General features: G+C 39.7%; 1 protein-coding gene across 3 annotated transcripts in view; it reads left to right on the top strand.

Moving 5' to 3' along the window:
- Positions 1-738: 738 nt before the first annotated feature.
- Positions 739-21468, top strand: part of UPF2 (UPF2 regulator of nonsense mediated mRNA decay) — a 62690-nt gene continuing 41960 nt past the window's right edge. For 2 of the 3 annotated variants that reach the window (XM_069869139.1, XM_069869307.1), the window contains exons 1-8: positions 739-821; positions 7028-7407; positions 8613-9392; positions 13794-13954; positions 14967-15164; positions 15869-16018; positions 20640-20743; positions 21239-21324. In XM_069869139.1, the coding sequence (XP_069725240.1) occupies positions 7046-7407; positions 8613-9392; positions 13794-13954; positions 14967-15164; positions 15869-16018; positions 20640-20743; positions 21239-21324 (1841 nt within the window). In that variant the 5' untranslated portion in view covers positions 739-821; positions 7028-7045. Of the gene's footprint in view, positions 822-5728; positions 5749-7027; positions 7408-8612; positions 9393-13793; positions 13955-14966; positions 15165-15868; positions 16019-20639; positions 20744-21238; positions 21325-21468 lie in introns of those variants that run through there. The other variant, XM_069869220.1, reaches the window with a different exon arrangement.

Raw genomic sequence — 21468 nt, 5'->3', positions numbered from 1 at the left:
ACATAAGGAGGAATTTCTTCACAATGAGGGTGGCAAAGCACTGGCACAGGCTGCCCAGGAAAGTTGTGGCTGCCCCGTCCCTGGAGGTGCTGGATGGGGCCTTGGGCACCTTGAGTGGGAGGTGTTCCTATCTATGGCAGGGGTGATGGAATTAGATGATCTTTAAGGTTCTTTGCAACCCAAACCATTCCATGATTCTGTGATTCTCCTGCATAAACAGAAAACTTCGTTTCGGGAGCAACTTTTATTTTGACTTCAGGCGACAGGATGACGCGATGTGACGTCTCAGGGCCACAGACACATCACAGCACTGGCGCCACGCAGGGCGACAGGGCGAATCGTGCTCCGGGGCCGCCCAGGAGGCGCCGCTCAGGCCCCATTCCCGTCCCTCCCTCCCTCCCTCCCCGCTGCGAGCGACGCGCCCCGCGGGGCCTCCGGCCACCCCCCCGCCACTTCCGCCTTCCGGTAACCCAGCAGGACCGCCCGCCGTCAGGACCCCGCGCGGGGCTGCCCTCTGTACTGCCTGACTCTCCACCCGCCGGGAAGCGCCGTTCACCAAGGCGGCTGGCGCCTCAGCGCCAGCGCGCTGCCAACTCAATAAGACACGGAGAGCTTTCCTTTCTCTCCTGAGAGTGGCGTGGAGGGCGGGGCGAGCTCGCTGGGGGCGCCTCTTTAAGTCAGGCATCGCATCAGGCAACCCGAGAGGCAGCGCTCGGAAGCGTCGTGAGGGGGAGAAGGGCGAGGGGTCCTAGCGGGGCGGGGAGGGCGCGGAGGAGGCGGCGCTTCCCGCCAGGCCGCGCCGATGTCCGCGCCGGGCGGAGGTAACGGGGCCGGGGGGGGGGCGGCACCGAGGGGAGGGGGAAGGGCCGGGGGGGTGGCGGTGCGGGGCTGAGGCGCCTCGGGGCGGGGAGGAACGGGGGGGGGGAGGAAGAGGAGGAGGAAGGAGGGTGATGGTGCCTGCGAGGCAGTGGGGGTGGCAGGGAGGGAGCAGGGAGCTGTTCTCCTCATCGTTGTGATGCGAGAGGGGGGAAAGGTGGAGCCCAGGCAGGTGGCTGTGGTGTAAGAAGTAGTTGCTGTTACAAGAAGTGGAATATTTTTGATTTAAGATAAGGTAGAGTGGGAAACTTAAACCCAGTCCCTCAAAACTAGGAGAACGTGCGTAATGTCGCGGCGAAAATTTATACACATGCATGTGAGTGGGAAATACGTTCTGTAGCCAGCACTAGTCTTGCTACACGATTGATGGAGATCACTTCCTCATCGTATAATTCTTTGATTTAAGCTAAAGTAGAGTTAGAAACTTAAATCCAATTCTTTGAAAGTGTTAGAATGTGCATAAGATTGCTGCGAAAATTAATACACACGCATGGGAAATGTATTCTGTAACCAGCACTAGTCTTGCTACATGATTGGTGGAGATCACTCTCTCATCTCTTAATTCTTTGATTTAAGCTAAAGTAGACTTAAGTTTCATCTAAGTTACTGTATTTTTTGGAAAGTAGACAGAATGCCTCTCATAGTGTATTTTGTTTTCAAACAGTGTTTTTCCAGACACTGTTCATTCTTCAGAGATGACAGTGTCTTGTGTGAAGCACGATCTGTGCTGAGCAGCTGTGTTGTCTTCCATAATCACCTCTGTCTGCAGTCTTATGGGGGTATGATTTAGTAGTGGGAAGGTGTTGTCAGACTTGATGAACTCAAAGCTGTTTTCCAAACTAGGGCTTCTGTGATTCTTTCTCTACCTTAAATGCAAGGTCAGACAGAGAGCTGGCTCCAAAGCTCCAAATTCGCAAGAGATTTGACTGTTGTGAAGTTCACGATAACACTGAACTTAGTCCTTGGAAAGTAAGAGAACATGCATAAGGTTGGTGCAAAAATTTGTACACATGCATGTAAGTAGGAAATACATTCTGTCCCCAGCTCTTGTTTTGCTGCACACAATTGATGGAGATTGCTCCCTCATGTTGCCCAGGCCTGATAAAGGATGCTTGCTTTCTAAAACTCCTAAACGAGTCTTAGAGAGCTTATTTGCCAGCTTTTTTGGTATCAACTGGGCTGTTTTCAGCTCTGCCTGCACAGGGTGACAAGGATAAGGGGTGTCCTGGAGGGTGGCCAGCCAACAACTCATCTGCTCCTTGTGTGTCTGGTGATGTCTGTCGCCCTCTTTTTCTCCCAGTAAAAAGCATCTTCCTACAGGCTTGACAGTGAGACATTTCCTCCAAGAGGAATGGAATCGAAAGTAAAACCGCCCAACTGGTTGGGCGGTCCTGTCCTCCCTGGTCCTGTGTAGGGGAGCTCCTTTCTCTGCACTGCAGTTTCCTATCTCACTCTGTGTGTCATCTTTCAAAACTTGTAGCTAAGTTTATTTTCCTTTGGATTGACCATGGTATATTTCTTATGTTCCTTCCCTTGCTTTAAGAGAAATCTTACTTGCTTTTCAATTCTTGAAACATTTAATTTTCTAGTAGTGTGATTTCTGATGATGATGAAGTTTGTTGCTCTTTGAGGTCTTTTTAGCCAATCAGGAATGGGACATCTTGCTTACATTCTTTATCTCCCTTACCTCTCTTTTAATAGAGCAGCTGCATAAAGGAATGATTATGTGCTCAATTTAACTTCTAGTAACAGTAAAGTAGAATCTGAAAAATCTGAGTATTTTCAGTTTAACAAAACTTTGTTTCTCCTGTAATACTTGTGCTTGCAAGGACTGAGATTCTGGTTCGTAGTACTGCTATCTGTGACAACAGGCTGTTTCTATTGATTTGAGAGGTTTTAAGCATATTAGACCACAGTGTTCATGTTTATTCTTTTATTTGGAATGGTGACTAGATTAACAGTGCCAAATATGGTTTACGAAGTATTAGTTTCCTTGAGAGTTAGTACATTGATGCTTATTCTTAAATATTGTTTGTGTATTTCAAGACCTGTTTCTTAGTTTCTGAGAGTATCATGAACCCAGTCCCACCAGTTTATCAAATTCTGAGATTGGTATTAAAAAAAAAAAAAAGAGTAGAAATTTGGGTACAGTAAACTTCTTAATTAAGAATGAGTTGAGGTAGGTCAAATAGTGAAAAACTAAAAGAAATTGTTTCCTCTGGAAAAACAGCATTTGTATAAGGGATGAAACTAGGAGGGTAAGAGTGTTAACATCTAAATGTTGCTACAGAAATACACTGTCAAGAGTCCAAAAGCATATGGAAACCTTGTCTTATATCTGTCTTCTTGGGTCCTTTCTAGTTTTCAATTGCAAGCAACAGTTCTTCCTGTCTATTGACTTAGGAAATTCATGTTATTATCTTGCCTTTTCATCAATACAGTCATATAAACATTAAGTTTCTCTTAATGTTTCCTTACTGTTCCCTTAATTTGGACTGTACTGTGTATCTTCAGCCTTATTTCCTATGGAAATGAGGTCCAGGCAAGCCTGCTGCCTGTTTGCATATTTCTCTGCTTGCCTCAACTTTGAACTTTTCAGTTAGTTTCAGGCAAATTCGGCAGATTTTTTTTGAAAGCATAAACATTTTTCCAGTTCTTGTGATAACTGGCAGCCAGGAGAAGCAACAAGGTGTAAATTAACATTCTTGCTGAGGGAAGGGCTGTAGTGTATGCTCAGTGGACATTTCTGTGCTGTGAGCTGACACTTGTGTGCTGACCGTGAGTCTGTGTGGCTCGGAGGCAGCAACTGTGCTGGCGGCCTCCTGCCATCCATGGTTCGTGGGATATATGACCTGGCAGTACGATCGCAGGCAGGGAGTGGTGTACGTAGCAGGTAGTGATGGTTTTACACTGTGCGTGTTCTGTGATACAGGACAGGAATATGTTATAGACTAGATTGTCAGTTTTTTTGTCTCATTAGTGCTCATGGCAGGGGGAAAATGGATAATAATGCCTTGTGGTAAAAACCACAGTGTGCCAAGTTATGCTCCATCCCTCTTCTTTTCATCCCATCTTCTCTATTTCGCTTTTACACAAGCAAATGTCAGGTGTGTCTTTAAAACAGAATTCTGAGTTCATGAAGTTAGTAAGAGTAATGTAATGTAATTAATGATTTTGGGAGGTGACCATGCTGTTTTAAGTTACGTGTGTAGGTGAATATTTTTGTTTGTGTTGGGTTTTTTTCACCTTTCTCCTCCTCTCTCAAATTGTAATTGAATTAGCCTCTAACAGCAGGTGTAGGACAAAGATAAAAGCTGGAGTATTGGAATTGTGGCATGCCTGTCCAGCATTTCTTTAATCAAACAACTATCTTCTCCCAACATTTCCCTTTTAAACGTATTTTCCGATTTATTATCTTTCAGAATCTAACACTGTTTTTTTTAATAGGTTTCTTTAATAGGTGAAAAACATTTTAACACAATTATTGTAGAGTCCCACACAGTGTCCTAGTGGACCTAATCTTACTACTGAGATATTGTGGTGATGTTTAAATGCTAAAAGCTTCCCTCTCAGATCCCTTTTGTTAAAAATGGTGGGAGAGGTAGTTGTCTCAAGCTTAGGGAATTTCCTAGTGGACTCATAGTGAGAAAAGATTAATAAATAGTTATTGTTTAATGTAAAACAGGCACATAGAGAGTTTGCATCTGTGAGGAACAGGTCCCACTTAACTGGCCCGCAGAGGTAGAAAAATTAGTTTAGAAATTTAATATGAAGGGGCTTGGGGGGCTGCTTGGTTATTTGGGTTTTGTTAGTTTTTTTGTTCCCTTGCCCCCTCGGTTAAGTACTTATTTTATAATAATACTGTTTTAAGATTGTGTAGATCAGCAGTTTTGAAGTCCGAGTAATTCTGAGATGTTGGGCTGTGAAGCCTATTAGTTGTAGACATGCTTTAGGGAGCCAAATTTGCTAGTACTTGTCTAAACAACACTGATTTGATTGGTCTCGCCTCCATAAATCAGTGTCGGGAACACTTCTTCATTGGTGCTCTTGCCAATTGCTATCATTGAGTCCAAGTCCTGAGTAGGATCTCCAATGGTAAGTTGTCTCTGCCTGTATCTCAGTGTAGTGTGAGGTTTTGTGAACAATTTTGTCTTCAGAAGAGCTGGATAAACGTCATAACGCAGAGTTCTGTATGGGATAGTCACTATATGAATCTGTTTTGTTATGGTTTGGTGCGTGCTGGGAGGGAGGGAGGAGTGTGAAATACTTAGGACATCACACCAAAGAAAATCTCTATTTATGAGTATCTTTCAAAATAGTTACAAATAATACTAGAAGGACTCTGCATTAGATTGGAATGCAAGTGTCGTCTGCTTTGAGTAGATGCAGGGAATATAGGAATCTAGCTTATTTTCGTCATTGGATCTGAGTGAAATGTTAGAATGGTGGCAGTTGGGAATAGAAGTGATATTACTAATAGAAACTAAGTGATGGTTCTTTAAGAGGTATCACATGCAGTCATGTCTCATCAGTCCTGCCTGTTTATGCATTTAACTTGAGGGGTGTAAATATGTAAAAGTTATTGTTTGTTTTAAGAAATTAATTTATCCTGAAGTAAATAAGGCTTAGGTGATACTAATTGCCTTTTTCAGTCCAATCTGGCCCTAGTGGATCCTGGACATGAGTCAGCAGAATGCCCTTCTTTTAAGGCCAGCTGCTTTCTAAACTCTAGTAACAGGAGTTAGGTGTGTCTTCTCCTTTGTTTGGTACTTAAAAGGCCACATTTGGACACCACATCTATTCGTGGATTCCCTGTTCCAAGAAAGGCATTGACGTGGTGGAGCAAGTCCGGAGAACTGCGTTTTTTCATATGTAAGAGGAGGGGGGGGGGGTCTTATTACAGACTGTAAAAACCTAACAGGAGAGTATAGAGAAGATAGAGCTGGGTTCTTCTCAAAGCTATATGGGGATAGGATGAAAAGGACAAGGTGGGACACAGCAAGTTACAGGGTGGTGTTAAGAGCTTTTTCACAGTGTGCTTGTTCAGGTACTGGAACAAAGGCTCAGAGCGGACCATTGCATCTCTATCCTTGGAGTTATTCAAAACTTAACTGATCTTAACTAAACTTAACTAACTGATCTGATTGGACCTGCTTTGAGCAAGGGGTTGGACCAAGTGACCTCCAAAGTTTTCTTCTGATCTACAATATTTTTTGATTCTACCCTATCTTGTTCAATATATGTTGTCTCTTGTATCCTTGGACAAATGAAACTAAAGCTTAGAGGGCTTAAAACACCAAAAATGCAAAAGCTCCGAAAGGCCCCAGAAAAACATTGGTTGAGTAGAAGGAGAAACACATTGAAGACTTTAACTTGAGATAATTGTAGCCTTTCCACTGTTATTTTTGTTTGTTCTGCTGGCAGGGGAGTTCGCACGTATCTTAGCACAGCATGCTCTTCCAGCTGGTGCTTGTGATATATGGGACAGTGCTTGAGATGACAGGGGAAATCTCAGGAGGGGTAAGGAAGGAGGGGATCAAGGTGATCCTTTTAACAATGGGAACAGTTAATTATTGGAGAGGTTGTGTAGTCTCCTTCATTGGCAGTTTTCAAGACTGGAGCCTAGAGCAATCTTGTCTGACCTCTTAGTTGACCCTGTTTGAGCAAGAGGCTAAACCACTTGAGGTTTAACCTGCAATAACCTAAGTCAAGGTAGCGGAAGGGGGAGTTACCTTAGATGTGTAGAAAGGTCAGTGAGGCACAGGTGTATGCTGATGAATCAAAGTTTTATTAATTTTTCCGCCTGGGATGCTTTGCTTTCATCAGTCATGGATTTTTTTTTTAGATGGACTTCTGTTTATGTTCCAAGATCTCATATTCCTCAACGTTATAGAAACTTTAAATGCTTTTAATTCACACATCGTGCTAAAGACAACTTTGCAGTGTGATGTTGTAACAAAATGATTAGTTCTTACCTGTTGTTAGGTCCATTCCTTAGTCCAAGAAAACTTACCTTCAACATGTATTTTATTCTGCTGAGTCAGACCTTTATTTTGGACTTACCTTACTAAGTGGGTATTGGTGGACTATGAAAGTGACTTTAGTGTATCAACAACAAATTAATTGTATTTATTTTCCTGTGATTCTACAGACTTCGCTGGGTAACACAATGCCAGCTGAGCGCAAAAAGCCAGCAAACATGGAAGAAAAAGAATCTCAGTTAAATAATAAAGAAAAAGAATTTGGTGAAAGGCGACCAGTGAGTACCAGGGAGAAACCAAAAGAAGATGCCAAGGTTGGCATGAAGAGAGAGACTTTAAAGGTTCCTGAAGATAAAAAGAAAAAACTGGAAGAGGATAAAAAGAAAAAAGAAGATAAGGAGCGGAAGAAAAAAGAGGAGGATAAAGTAAAGGCAGAAGAAGAAAAAAAGAAACTTGAAGAAGAAGAAAAAAAGAAACTTGAAGAAGAAGAGAAAAAGAAACAAGAGGAGGAAGAGAAAAAGAAACAAGAGGAAGCAGCTGCTCAGCTGAAGTAAGTTGTCTTTTAATGGTTCATTTGTGGCAAATGTTGTAGTCCTGCAGGATTATAAAAGATGAATTGAGTTACTTATAACAAGTTATATGGAGTGTTATAAATTTTACATGGCTGACTAAGTGTGCTTTATGACTTATACATGGCTTTTAGTTGTCACTTCTCACCTTTGTTACTTTAGTCTGGTATGGGGTTTTGGTAGTGTTCTCCGTGTGAGGACCACGTAATGCACAATTATGCTTGAATCAAGAAACAGCTTCTATTAAGATGGAGGAGTAGTAGCACCATGCAACTGGGAGTATAGGCTGTAACTGGTTGATAGGAGCAAATCTGCTGTGAGGGGTGGATGTAATTCCTTATAAACAATTGTAGTCAATTGTTGCCTGGATGGCAAAAATAGGATGAAACCTGGCAGCTGCAGATGTGATATTACCAAGATAATGTTTAGTATGTTACCAAAAGGTACTGCAGTGTTCAAGATAGCATCTTTAGACCAATAAAGCTGAGATTGTAGATTCTGTTTGAAATATGTCACTTGCTAAGACTGAGGCAATGTCATAGCTGAACTCTAGCTGGGACAGATGTATTCTACCTATTGAAAATTCACTGTAATTTCAGTAGTCCGAGAATAAAAGATTTCGCTTAGCTGTTTAATACAGTCACCTGTTGAAAGGACGTTGTCCTCTTATGCAAGAGCTTCATCTCTCTCTGGAGTAAATGGAGTTTTACTGTATTTTCTTAGTCTGTTGGGATTAATATGTTCTGCATAGGAATATTTGAGACGTTTAATTTTGTAACAAGTAGAACTTGTTGTTACTTGTTACTAGCAGGAAAAAAAATTAAACAGAACAGTTTATGAAGCCAGTGCTTTTGCTTTTTATTATTAACTTGTTAAATATTTAAAAATAGAGCATTAATCGTAAAATCATAGAATGGTTTGCGTTGGAAGGGACCTTAAAACCCGTACATTTACAACCCCGCTGGAATAGGCGGGGCACCTTCCACTGGATCGGGTTGCTCAAAGCCTCATCCAGCCTGGCCTTGAACACCTCCAGGGATGGAGCATCCCCATCCTCTCTGGACAACTGCTAAGGGGTAATGGTGTTTAAAACTACTGGGGGGAGTGTCCTAATTTTACTCTTTTTTTCCTTTGAACCTGAAAGTAAGGTTGTGTAATGAAAATAAGTAATTTTTATTTCTCTTAGAGAAAAAGAGGAAGCACATCAGCTCCATCAGGAGGCTTGGGAACGCCATCAGGCAAGAAAAGAGCTTCGCAGCAAAAACCAGAATGCACCAGACAATCGCCCTGAAGAAAACTTCTTCAGCAGACTAGATTCCAGTCTGAAGAAGAACACAGCTTTTGTTAAGAAGCTAAAGACCATTACAGAGCAACAAAGGGACTCCTTGTCCCATGACTTTAATAGCCTGAATTTAAGCAAGTACATTGCAGAAGCAGTAGCTTCTATTGTGGAAGCCAAACTGAAAATCTCAGATGTGAACTGCGCTGTGCACTTATGTTCCCTCTTTCACCAGCGCTATGCTGATTTTGCTCCTTCATTACTTCAGGCTTGGAAAAAACATTTTGAAGCAAGGAAAGAAGAAAAGACTCCCAACATTACCAAGTTAAGAACTGATTTGCGTTTCATTGCAGAATTGACAATAGTTGGGATTTTCACTGACAAGGAAGGTCTGTCTTTAATCTATGAGCAGCTTAAAAATATTATTAACGCTGATCGAGAATCCCATACTCATGTTTCTGTGGTTATCAGCTTTTGTCGGCACTGTGGAGATGACATTGCTGGTTTGGTACCAAGGAAAGTAAAAACTGTTGCAGAGAAGTTTAACTTGAGCTTTCCTCCTAGTGAGATAATTAGCCCAGAGAAACAACAGCCTTTCCAGAATTTGTTGAAGGAATACTTTACGTCTTTGACCAAACACCTGAAAAGGGACCACAGGGAGCTACAAAATATTGAAAGACAAAACAGGTGACATTTAAATGTTGCTTTTTATTTATGGAGGGAAAAAAAGTAATTTATTTATTAAATGCCTACAGTTGTTCCTGTATTTGTAAGCAAAGTCTCTTAGCAGTGTGTATTCTGCAGTTTATCTACAAAAAGTTCTAAATTTTGCTCTGAGTACTTAAAAAGCATATCCCAGACAGACTCTTTAAATGCCTTTAAAGAAAACAGAGCTTGATCTTTAGCTTTAATTCTCTTAACTTTTATTAGTTTGGTGCTGCCTCAGCAGCTTCAAAGTAGTGCTTTTTTCCCAGTGGAATTTTACTTTTCCAGTTGGCACAGCCTGATTTCTCCCTTTCCACCCGCGCATGCCTAACGGAGCATATGCCACAATGGCTTTGGCTTGTTTACTTTGTTTTGGGTACTGGCACAGAGGAAAAATTAGGTTAGATTAACAAGGTGTCCCTTACACTTTAATGCAGGCAAATTTTATATATTAAAATATTGGAAGGTATAGGCAATTTGATACAAATCCTCTTAAATGTCTCTATTCAGTACTAATATTGAAGGGTATGAGTATACACATCTTTAGCTTCTGAATGATTTATTTTCTACCATGACCATGTTGTTTAATAATTGTTTGATTTTCTTCAAAGCCTCATCAATTTTCATTATTGGAGCCAGCCTAAACTCGACTGCTGGTCTTAAAATGTGATCATTCTTAAGTCCTTTTGGAAGCATTCCAAGCAGATAGAAATGAACGTGTTGCTGTGTGTAGGCACAAGTTTCAGTCAAAAGGCTGAATGTCAGTCCAGAGCCAAATTTATGTTGGAATACATTAAAATTTGATGTTCCCAAGCTGAGGCTTTAGACTTGGATCCATTGTGCTGACAGGTGTTCTATTGCAGTCCTGTCTGATCTTAGCGAGCTAAGTGTAGCATTTCACAGGACTGTAAACTGACTTCTGGGCTACCATTATTTCTACAAGTACCTTGCTAGTTTAAAGTGTTATTGACCCAACTGATATTTTTTTTCAAGTTTATGTTCATTAATTTTTTTACTTTAACAGTTATAGTTGGTTCTGGACACATTGGTTCTGTCCGGGATTTCAATGGCAGAGTGTTATAAAGTCTGTATGATAGGAAATCAAGTGAAAAAAAATTCCAAGATATAGGAAGAATGTTAGGAAACCATGCAGAAGAGAGAAGTGAGTGACCTGGGAGAAAGAAATACACTTCAGTGTTTACTTGTACAAATGGATAAAAATGTCTGGGTAGAGCCCTGTGTGGGCTGGCACAATTTCATCATTGAGCCTGCTTTGAGTGCATCAGACTAGACATCTCTTTATGCTTTTTATAATCTGAATTCTCCCTATGAACTTCGCTGCAGAGGAATATGGAGAAGTATAATTTGTCATTGAATTAAGATAATTCTGTTATTTCTCTCCATCTGAACTTGCGGGTGATTAACTGCTTAATGAAAGCTGGGGCATAAATTTTGTTAAAACAAACAAGACATCAAGAAACTGTCCTGCCAAATTTTATTGGCTTACAACATGTCTATAACAGAGATGCTTGGCATTTGCATGCTATGGAAGTCCAAGGCATGAGGTCAAAGACAGAAACTAGCCTCGTAAGGAGTCTGAATACTATAGAAGTCTTCCTAACCTGTAGATTTGGGGAAAGTGATTGTGGTTTTGGTTGGTTTGGTTTTTTTGTTGTTGTTTTGGGGTGTGTGTGTTGGTTTTTCTTTTTTAAAAAAGCAGTAATCCTGTTGGAACAGTCCTTTTTGTGTTCGAAGCCTGATCCACTTTGCTGATAGCAACAGCTTTTATTCCCACGGTTATTTCGGAACCAATGAAGTGCCTGGGGACTGAACTGCTTCCTCTTGTGCATCAGCAGCATCATATGTTCAGATTATCATATGTTGTCAGGCAAATACCTCTTGCATTTTCCTGTATCAGGAGAGTGACTGTGAAATAACTCACGCTGTACAGACAGCTTGAGTTAATTGAAAATTAATATGCAAACCTTAACAGTGCTTTAATATTGTGTTACCTGCTGAATCATTAATGTACAATTAAAGCATTATTAGACACAAGGGCTTCTGCAGGTGGGTAATTAGGAAAACTACCCCAAGTTACACTTTGATGATAGAGGCTGATAATTGATTACGGAGCTGAGGGCGCAGTAAAAGCTGCACAGGCTGTGTCACTGGAAGGAAACAACTTGATTCCCAAATTCTAGTGTGAATTTTCAAAACTGAGTGTTAGATATGGAAGAAACTTATTTTATCTAAATTAAAAATGTTCTTGAGATCTGATGGAGTTGCCTGGTGGCACTTTGTGGAATTCTGAAGAGGCATAAAGATAAGTACTCTATGCTGTACTCTTTAATTGCATTCAGAAACAAATTGTGCTTTTTAAAGTTTGCTTGGTATGCTTCAGCTGCTTGAATTTGTTAACACTTGTCTTTTGGGAACTGAAACCGAGAACTGAAACTCTTATACTGTTGCTACAGCACTTTGCCTTTTTGCTTTTTAATAATAGCATAGAGCTTCAGTGTTTATGAGGCTGCTGGGATATTTTAAACCTAAAATACATACCTAATGGATAGCTGTCTCCATGGAAAGGCTATTGATTGGCACTTAACATGTTTCCTGTATCCAAGCTGAACTACTGCACTTTAGAAATTGCCAGTGGTTATTTCATGTGTTAATTTTTCTTATTCTACTTTGCAGAAGCAGGTACTACATGTTATATACGTGCATTTTGTAATAGGGATAAAAAAATAACATTTTTAGCAGTGTTACTGCTTCTTGCCTTTTAGCACGACATCTGTGTCAAGTTGTGGTTCTGACCAGACAGGGATTTTGTTGCTCACCCTGTGAATCTGTTACGTATGAAGATGACTTGTTTCATAATGAACCTGGAACTGAAAAAAGCCAAGATAGTTATCCCACATCTTGAATTGTTTAAACCGTTTCAGAAGTTGTATTTTGGCAAGAGTGTGGTTGTATACTTACTGCTTAATAAAAGACTAATTATCATAGAATCACCAGGTTGGAAAAGACCCATCGGATCTATCAAACACTAAACCATGCTCCTCAGCGCCTTGTCCACCCATCCCTTAAACACCTCCAGGGAAGGTGACTCAACCACCTCCCTGGGCAGCCTGTTCCAGTGCCCAATGACCCTTTCCTAAGTGAAAAATTTTTTCCTAATGTTCAGGCTAAACCTCCCCTGGTGGAGCTTGAGGCCATTTCCTCTTGTCCTGTCCCCTGTCACAATGCAGTGATGTAGCCTGCTTTAGGAATTATGGCACTTGCACCTCACTTCAAATTTATGTTCTGATGCTTTCACCTCAGTGCAGGGTGCGTTGTCAGTGGTTACAGCTAGTTAGTCCAGCGTTACTAGCATTATTCAAGCTACTGTAAAACAAATTGAATGCTAGCAAGCTCATTCTATCAGCCTCCCTTTGAAAGCCTGTGTTTGAGTGCAGTTGTACCTTTGTAGTAGGCTCCCAAACAACTCAGCTGGCCTGAAGTGTCCCTCACTGGTCAAGAACTGTCTGCGCCTTGTCTGCATAAGGACTGTTCTGCAGAGTAATGGGGAAATGCACTTCTCGAGAGCCCTAGTTGAAGACAACCTAGAACATCATTAATAAGCAACCAGCTTTTTCTTTGTTAACCCAAAATCAAGGATGGCAGTCTTTCATCAGTCTTCTGTGGCAAGCTTTGTACTAGCAGATTGCCTGGTTCTGTATATTTGGTTCAATCTCCTGAAAATTCTTTATTTTTTGTCTAAAATCCACAATGACCTTAATTGTAGTTTGGTGAGAAAATTGAATTGTACTGTTCTACATGGAGACCTGAAACTGCTTTAGTGTGCATATATAAGCAGTGATTAGTTCCTTTGAATACAAGTTGCTTCTGACAATGGGTTTTGATTATTTGAATGGTAATTTAAATCACATATAGACAGTTACATTAAAAAAACACAAAGAACAAGTGAATAAACAAATGTAACTTCTTAGTTTGGACTCAGAGCCATTTGAACAACATGGAAATGCACTGTTACAAATGCAAAGGAAGTTCAATCCAGCTTTCTTGTAAGTTCAATGTTTTAATTTACTACAGAAGTCTTTTCACAGTGGAGGACTATTACAGAATAATCATGGCAAAAATATAAGGTAGTCTTTCTCTTTGGATGTTGAATTTAGAGTTTCTGTGATTGTACTTTCTTCAGGGATATTGAAGTCAGTAATTCAGTGTGGTGGTTGGGGAGGAATTCCTGTTGCTCAGAGTTGTATTGTGGTCTAAACCAGAATTCTCGCAGTTTCCTCAGAGAGGGAATGTGATAGTGATTCGGCATGGCTCAAATGTATTTTGAGAAAAAAGATCATCTTACTGTAACTTTGGTTTTTGTAGGCGCATTCTACACTCTAAAGGAGAGCTGAGTGAAGATCGACACAAGCAATATGAGGAATTTGCAATGTCATATCAGAAGCTATTGGCAAATTCTCAATCTCTGGCTGATCTTTTGGATGAAAATATGCCTGACCTTCCCCAAGAGAAACCAACACCTGAGGGTAGGGCACCCTCTAAAGCAATTAAACAGCAGATTTGTCTTGGATGTGGTGGGAAAGCTAATGGAACTTTCTTACTGATGCGTTCTCCTCATTGGTTTATTTTTATTTAGGTTTCCCCCCTTATGGATATCAAAGAATGAATGATGTTTGATTAATTTAATAAAAACTACATAACGTGTAGCCAGAACTGTTGTATGTGCTGTGTAGTTACAATAGCTTAAGTAATATCTTTTTAGATTTGTTTCAGGAATACAGGAATAAATGGAAAATGAAAAATTTTTTAGCCTAATCCTTTCAGTTTAAAGAACTATATTTCAGTTTTAAAATCTGATACTGTTAAAAAATGAATTTGAAGTCTTTTTTGGGTCATGATGTTATGAGCAGGAGCCAGGTAAGTCAGTGGGTGGCTTTCTCTCCTCCCGAGGAGAAATACAGCTTTTGACTGGCAGAACTGTTCCATGCCTTGATGAATCTCAAATTTTAGGTCTAGAGATGTTGAAATCACAAGTGTAGCTTTTGCCTAAAGTGATCTTGAGCTTAAGAAAGCGGTATTTCTTAAACACCTCTAAAATTAAGATTATTATTTTTAAACTTCTGTTTTTAAAATACGCTGAGGTACAGTTCATTGTGCTCAAAGCAATTACTTTTTGTGCCAAAGTGATCAAAATTTGTTGTAGCTTTCCTTTCTAATGCCACATAATGCGTGGCTTGATTTTACTTGATCTCATGTTCACTCTGATACTCTCTTCCATTTTTTTATCAATTTTGTTTCAATTTTCTATCAATGTCAAATTCACAATTTTAAGAGAAACTATTAATATATCCAATATTAAGACTGCGTTGTTAAAAGCACTTTAAAGTATACATTTCAATATTTAAGTGAAAACAGTGGTAGCAGTAAATAGTTTGACATGTTTCTGTAAGTATTTTTTCTTATTCTTTAAGGGTGCCTCCCTTTGGAAGATGAGAAATTTGTGTAAATAACTTTCTTATGGTTTTGCTCTTTTTGCAGAACATGGACCTGGCATCGATATTTTCACACCAGGAAAGCCAGGAGAATATGACCTAGAGGGGGGTATCTGGGAAGACGAAGATGCTAGAAACTTCTATGAGAATCTCATTGACTTGAAGGCTTTTGTCCCAGCAATTTTGTTTAAGGATAATGAAAAATGTTCTCAGAACAAGGATTCCGGCAAAGATGAATCAAGAGGTAGAATGCTTAGATGAGTATTTTATTAGCATATCTTGCACAACAGATAAGCAAATTTGATGGAAGCAACGAGTCTCAAATGAAATAATTCATGGTTGTCAGGACAGTACAGCAGTTTGGATGAATTTTTAGGGAAGAAAGTCTGGGATAGGGATTATATCTGGGTATTGTATTTAAAGAAGAAAAAAAATAAATGCATTTTAATATTGATAGAGTTTGAAGATAATTGGAGATTAACCAGTGTGAGGAGGATACTGTTTTTCTATCTGACCTTCCCTGTTTGCAGGGTTTATTTTGCTTGCACTTCCCTTGTGCTGACCTGGCAGTCCATTTTAAGTAGTTTTGGATTTAGATTGCTACATTTTTAATATCTCCTTCTGTTTGAATGTTTGCAGATCGTCTAATAGAGACATATCAGATATAGTTCATAACAAACCAAAGCACTAAAAGCTCTTGGCAATCCTTTGCAGGCCTCAATGTAGGTAACTGCAGTTTTCAGGAATAGGTATCTATGTGAAGGATATCAAGCCACTGAGACCTAAACGATAAGACAGTGTGGTCTCAAGAAGTAGATATTCCACCATTTCATTTTAACAAGAGTAAGACAATAGAGAGACATAGATTTAGTAATCTAAGTATTCCTGTATTCTAATCATTACTGTGTGCATTTAATAGTTTGGTATTTCTACTTACCTTTTAAATAGATTCAAAAGATGCCAAAGATAATAAGGAAGCACCTGGGAGCGAGGATTTGGAGTTGGAGCTGGAGAATCTGGATATTAATGATGATCCCCTGGAGTTGGACTGTGGAGATGAGGCAGAAGATCTTACAAAAAAGCTGCTTGATGAGCAAGGTAAAAAGAATTTGGTTTAGGAATTCTTTGTTTCCTGATTGCTTTTTTGAGCTGGATGGTTTTTAGTCAGTAGTTAGAGTGACTTCAGGGAGGACTGTGTTTTTTTATTTTTAAATGAGTCTTGAATAGCTAGAAACTGTTAGGATTGTAGTCAAAACTACATTCAAAACAAGCCGTTCAGGTACAAGTGAAAATTATTATATGGAGGTCTATTTAGTGAAAGTTATTGATTCCTTTATTTAGTTTTTTAAAAGAACGAAATATGAATGCAGTTGTTTGAAAAGTGACTAGAAAGAAGCATGTAGACTTCAGTGCATAAGCAATTTTCTCATCAAATGTGCTTAGGATAATAAAATGTTTTCTGGCTTTAACTTGTTTTGAAATCTAAGATTCAGCTCTGCCTTTTCTGCCTTCTTAATTATTGAAGACTTTTGATATCACAGCTTTACATAGTAGAGTTTTAAGAATTCTCACCTCTAATTATACAAAAAGGGCTTCAAATGGCACCTGTGAAAATTGAGCTGTGTTAGTTTTAGTTGGGGAAACAGCAGCAAAACATTTCTTACGAATTATGAGGTTTTCTTTCAGTGGTTCTGAATAGTGGGAAAAGCAGCATCAGTTGTTAAGAGCCAAATTCGTAGAGGAGTAAGTGAGGTCTTTTCTTTGAGCCAAGTTTGTAAGACAGATCAGTTTTGCTGCTTTGGATTTCCAAGGAGTGCTGCAGAGTTTGGGGTTTTTTTTGTTTGGTTTTTTTTTTTCCTCATTCCTTAAGCAGAAAACTTATTCTGTGTCTAGAATGTGGAGGGGAAAAAAATTACATTGAAGTCCACTGATTGGAGAAAATCTACCTTATCTGATGGACTTCTAATGTAATCACTGTCTTGCTTGAAACTGCATTGGGCTTTAAAATCTGAGAAGTTAAAGCCAAAACTTCAAGCTGTAAAGTTCCCATCCGAGCAAAGAAATTGAGGTCCTGGAACAGGCTGTGTCGCTGTCTAATGTGTAGGTTCTTGTAACCAAGCTAATGCATGGATCTGTGTATTTGGACATGGAGTAGCTTGAACAACTCCTCCAAGTGCCAGTATCTCTCAGCTGACAATGCCTGTTTCTGCATTTTTTTCCTAACAGTTGAACTCTATAGTTAGCTGAATTTAAGGTATGACATGTACAAGAAAAGTCAATGCAGTTACTTAAGAGGTTTGTTTACTAAGAAATAAACTAATTTATTTTGTTTCTCTATTGTGGTAACATTGAGTGAATCTTAACTTTCTTATTTTCAATATGCTCAGGGAAGAGAGAGGGAGCAGATAGCACTGGAGCTGAAAATAGTGATGGAAAACATGCTGGAAGAAGTGAGTTTTGAGGTTGTTTTTAAAGGAGTAGTTAAAATATTAAAAATGAAGCTGTGTGAATGGAGACAAAAATGTTAAGTAAGAAATGGCTAAGGTGGAAGCCATCAAAGATAATGGGAGCAGAAGTCTGATGTTAAAGCATCTCTAGTGTAATATGTCTTTCGTAAGGTGGGTCAGCAGCAGCTATAATGTGTAGAAGTGAGTATTAAGTCAACCTTGCTAGTTTTCCTACACTGTTTAGAGAGCTAGCGCTATCAGAAGAGCAGGAACTTAAAGATCTAAAATACTTACTAAGAAATATGTTTTGGATATAGATGACCTGTGAGATTGTGAAGACGTTCCTCAATGAGGCTTTGATTCAACAAGATGTTTTAACATTATGTATATGCCCAAGTGTTGTGTGGAGAGGGGGATCCAGCCCACAATGTGCTTGTGGTATTAGTTTGTACCATCTGTATGTGAGGGTTCCTGCATGATGAAATCCATTACAGAAGCTCATGTCGCAGAGGAATACCTGCTAGCATTACCAAAGTACTTCTGTTATTTCTGCTGTCTGGGTGATGGTGTACGAAGTAGACTGAAGCTTTCAGGCAGACTTGAGTTTCTAGGAGAGAACCCTCCAAGGTTATAGGTTTGTCAAAATTAACAAAGATGTTGACAATAAGGGAGCCAGGGCTTTCTCAGAAAATGTGTGTAGGAAGAGGGGAAGGCATGTAATTGTTGGTGTTGAAGATTGTTTCATAGAATGGTTTGAGTTGGAAAGTACCTTAAAGATGATCCAGTTCCACCCCCACTGCTGTGGGCCCGGACTCTTTCTACTAGAAGGTTGGTTTGGCACCAGCCATTGCAGGAGAATGATTTCAGTAAGTCCATAGTATGTTCTCACGCTTTCTCAATTTTGCTCCCTGAAAACTGCAGGATTGCATTTCTGGTTACATGAAAGGTGTTCAAAAAAGACAAAAAAAAAATTCTTTCAATCTTTACAATGATTTCACTGCATGATTTGTTCTGCACACAGACTATTACAAATATTCTAACTGTAATTGTTATACATTACTATGTGTAGTAAATTTTTAAATAGAGGTAATGCAATTTTAAAATGTGGTGATGATGAAAGACTGGAACTCAAGAGGATCCATGTGAAAAGCAAAAAATGAACCCATTTTGACATGCATTGCGTACTTGGAATTGCTGCTTACCTTAAAGGTGGAATCCCTGACTCTTTCATTTTATGGCACTGTAAAATTCTTAATTTTCTATCTTAACTCCCAAACCAGCTTTAGTTACTACAGAAGAGCCTTCCCACGTAGTATGTTCTATGGTGAGGAAGAAATACTTGGAAATAGAACATAAGAATATCTGTAGCTCTCCAGTGAGGGAGGCGACCAGTGAAAGAAGAGATACACTTGGGAACTATTGAAATGGAGCGTGATAGCACAGCCTCTTGACAGATTGTCTTGAGAAGTGACTGAATTGTCAAAGGCTTATTTTCCTAAATTTGTTTCAGTGCCATTGAGTCAGTTTAAATGGAAGACTAAGGTGAGACAACAAATTGCTGTAAGGGAAAAAGAGGAAAAGAACATAAAGAGGAGACAGGAAGGTGTGGCTGTAAATATCTAAATAGAAAAATGCATTTAAACAAGATTTGCTAGTAAAAACTGGCTGGTTGAAGCTGTTGCATGCATCTGAAAACATCTTCCTTTTCTTTTTGCTCCTTTCCTAAGGGACACATCTTTCTTCTAACTTCTAGTAGCCTGTGCAAGAGAGAAGGCTATGTTATTTGCTTTAATCTGTAGCATCTTCAAAATGCAGTGGCTCACAGTGTTTCTTGGAACAATTTTTAGTGTTTCTCTACCTAAGCTCAAGCCCTGCCCCCCGCTGTCTCCTAAAAACAAGAAAATGAATGTCCTACAATGTAGCATCTTCTTGTCTTTCAGTAAACTGAGAAAGGAACTTCAATCTCTATGCTGACTTACCTTACTGTGTAGCTTGTAAAGGCAAAGTGACTTCACCAAGTCTTGAGTATTTTCTAGTTTATTTGGGCACAATTCCACCACCATATCCAACTTTTTGAAGTCTCTATCTCTGTTCTGCTTTCAGATCATAGAATTGTAGAATGGTTTGGGTTGGAAGGGGTCTTAAAGATCATCCTGTTCCAAGCTCCATGCTATGGGCAAGGACAGGCTGTTCAAGACCAGGCTGTTCAAGGCCCCGTCCAACCTGGCCTTGAACACCTCCAGGGAGGGGCAGCCACAACTTGCCTGAGCAACCTGTGCCAGTGCCTCACCACTCTCATTGTGAAGAATTTCTTTCTGATGTCTCATCTAGATCTTCCGCTTCCAGTTTAAAGCCATTCCCCCTTGTCCTGTCACTGCACGGTCTTGTAAAAAGTCCCTGCCCAGCTTTCCCTTCAGGTACTGAAAGGTTGCTGTGTCTCCCTGGAGCCTTCTTTTCTCCAGGCTGAACACCCCCACCTCTCTCAGCCTGTCCTCATAAGAGAGATGCTCCAGCCCTCTGGTCATCTTTGTAGTGCTCCTCTTGGACCCATTCCAACAGTTCTGTATCCTTCTTACATGGGCGATTCTAGAAGCGGACCCGGGACTCCAGATAGGGTCTCATGAGAGTGGAGTAGAGGGGCAGAATCCCCTCCTCGACCTGCTGGCCACGCTTCTTTTGATGCAGTCTAGGATATGTTTGGCCTGGGCTGTGAGTGCACATTGCTGGCTCATGTTGAGCTTCTCATCAGCCAGCACCCCTAAGTCCTTCTCTGCAGGGCGGCTCAATCATGTTGTCTCCCAGACTGTATGGACATTTTTGATCAAAATGTCTATTTTTCTTGCAGGGCAAACGCACATAAAGTAGAACACACAGTCGCATTAAGGTGTTTTGGGGCTATTTTCCCCCAGGTTTGGTCCTTCTTCTGGTCCTCCTTTTGATCACCTAAAGACATTATCATAGTTGTCTAGGAATGTGTATTTGTTACTGCTACCGATTAGGAGGTAGGGAACTTCATGAATATAAGGACAGCTTTTAAAGGTGATACTTTCTGACTGTTGTCAGCATAGATTATCCATTAATTATTTTTTTGTTTTGTTTTTTTTGCATTACAATGAAATTTAGTATTCATCTTTTTTTTTTTTTTTTTAAATCTGTGGATGAATATTTAACAACTAAGCATGACAAATGCAGTGTGTTTGGGGAATATGGTAGTAAATGGGTGTATTTCATAGCTTAAAGATGTTTGCTGCTTGTTTATTTCACTCTGTTAGAACAAGAGGATGAAGAAGCCAGTACTGGATCTCATTTAAAACTTATAGTCGATGCTTTTCTTCAGCAACTTCCAAATTGTGTCAACAGAGACCTCATAGACAAGGTACAGTCATAGTTTTCATTTTTCCCACTTTTAAAATCTGTAATGCTAGATCAGATTGATAGAAAATAAAGATTTAGAGCTTTGGAGTCTGGCAGTGGCTGAATTTGGTTTTAACCAGGTGGAAATAATTCTTTTCTCACTTAGTCATTGCCCATATATCATGGGATATTGATTTTGTCTACCTGTTTTCTTATGTGTTAGTTTCAGAAGCAGACTTGGCTTTTCCCTTTTTCCCCTGCTGTCACTCCATGACAAATTACTCCCCGTGTACCTAAACCTGCTTTCTTCCTTGTATTGATCTGAAAAATCAGTCTGTATTCCTGTAGCTGGACGTGTTTTCAAACCAGCAAAAATGAAGATTTTTCTTACAGTTTTTAGAGCAGCTGTAAGAAGAATAGCCTTGTAAAAGATGCTTTTGAAAAGCATGCTATATTGCTTTAAGTAAAAAAGGGCTCTTTTAAAGGTGAAGTATTGTATTGACTTTTCTTTTTATAGGCAGCAATGGATTTTTGCATGAATATGAATACAAAAGCCAACAGAAGAAAACTAGTACGAGCACTTTTCATAGTTCCTAGACAAAGGTAAGAACTGAAGGGGAACACGCTGGATCCAGCCTTCGGTTATTTAATTTAATATATGCATTTTTTTAAACTGTTTAAGTTACCGAAGACCACTTCATAATCCAAGTTACATTTGGTTAATTTGATGTGCATTTCTGGAGTCAT

The sequence above is a fragment of the Phaenicophaeus curvirostris genome, chromosome 1, assembly GCF_032191515.1.
Source record: "Phaenicophaeus curvirostris isolate KB17595 chromosome 1, BPBGC_Pcur_1.0, whole genome shotgun sequence".
Taxonomy (NCBI): domain Eukaryota; kingdom Metazoa; phylum Chordata; class Aves; order Cuculiformes; family Cuculidae; genus Phaenicophaeus; species Phaenicophaeus curvirostris.
This window is presented reverse-complemented; position numbering and strand designations above follow the sequence as displayed.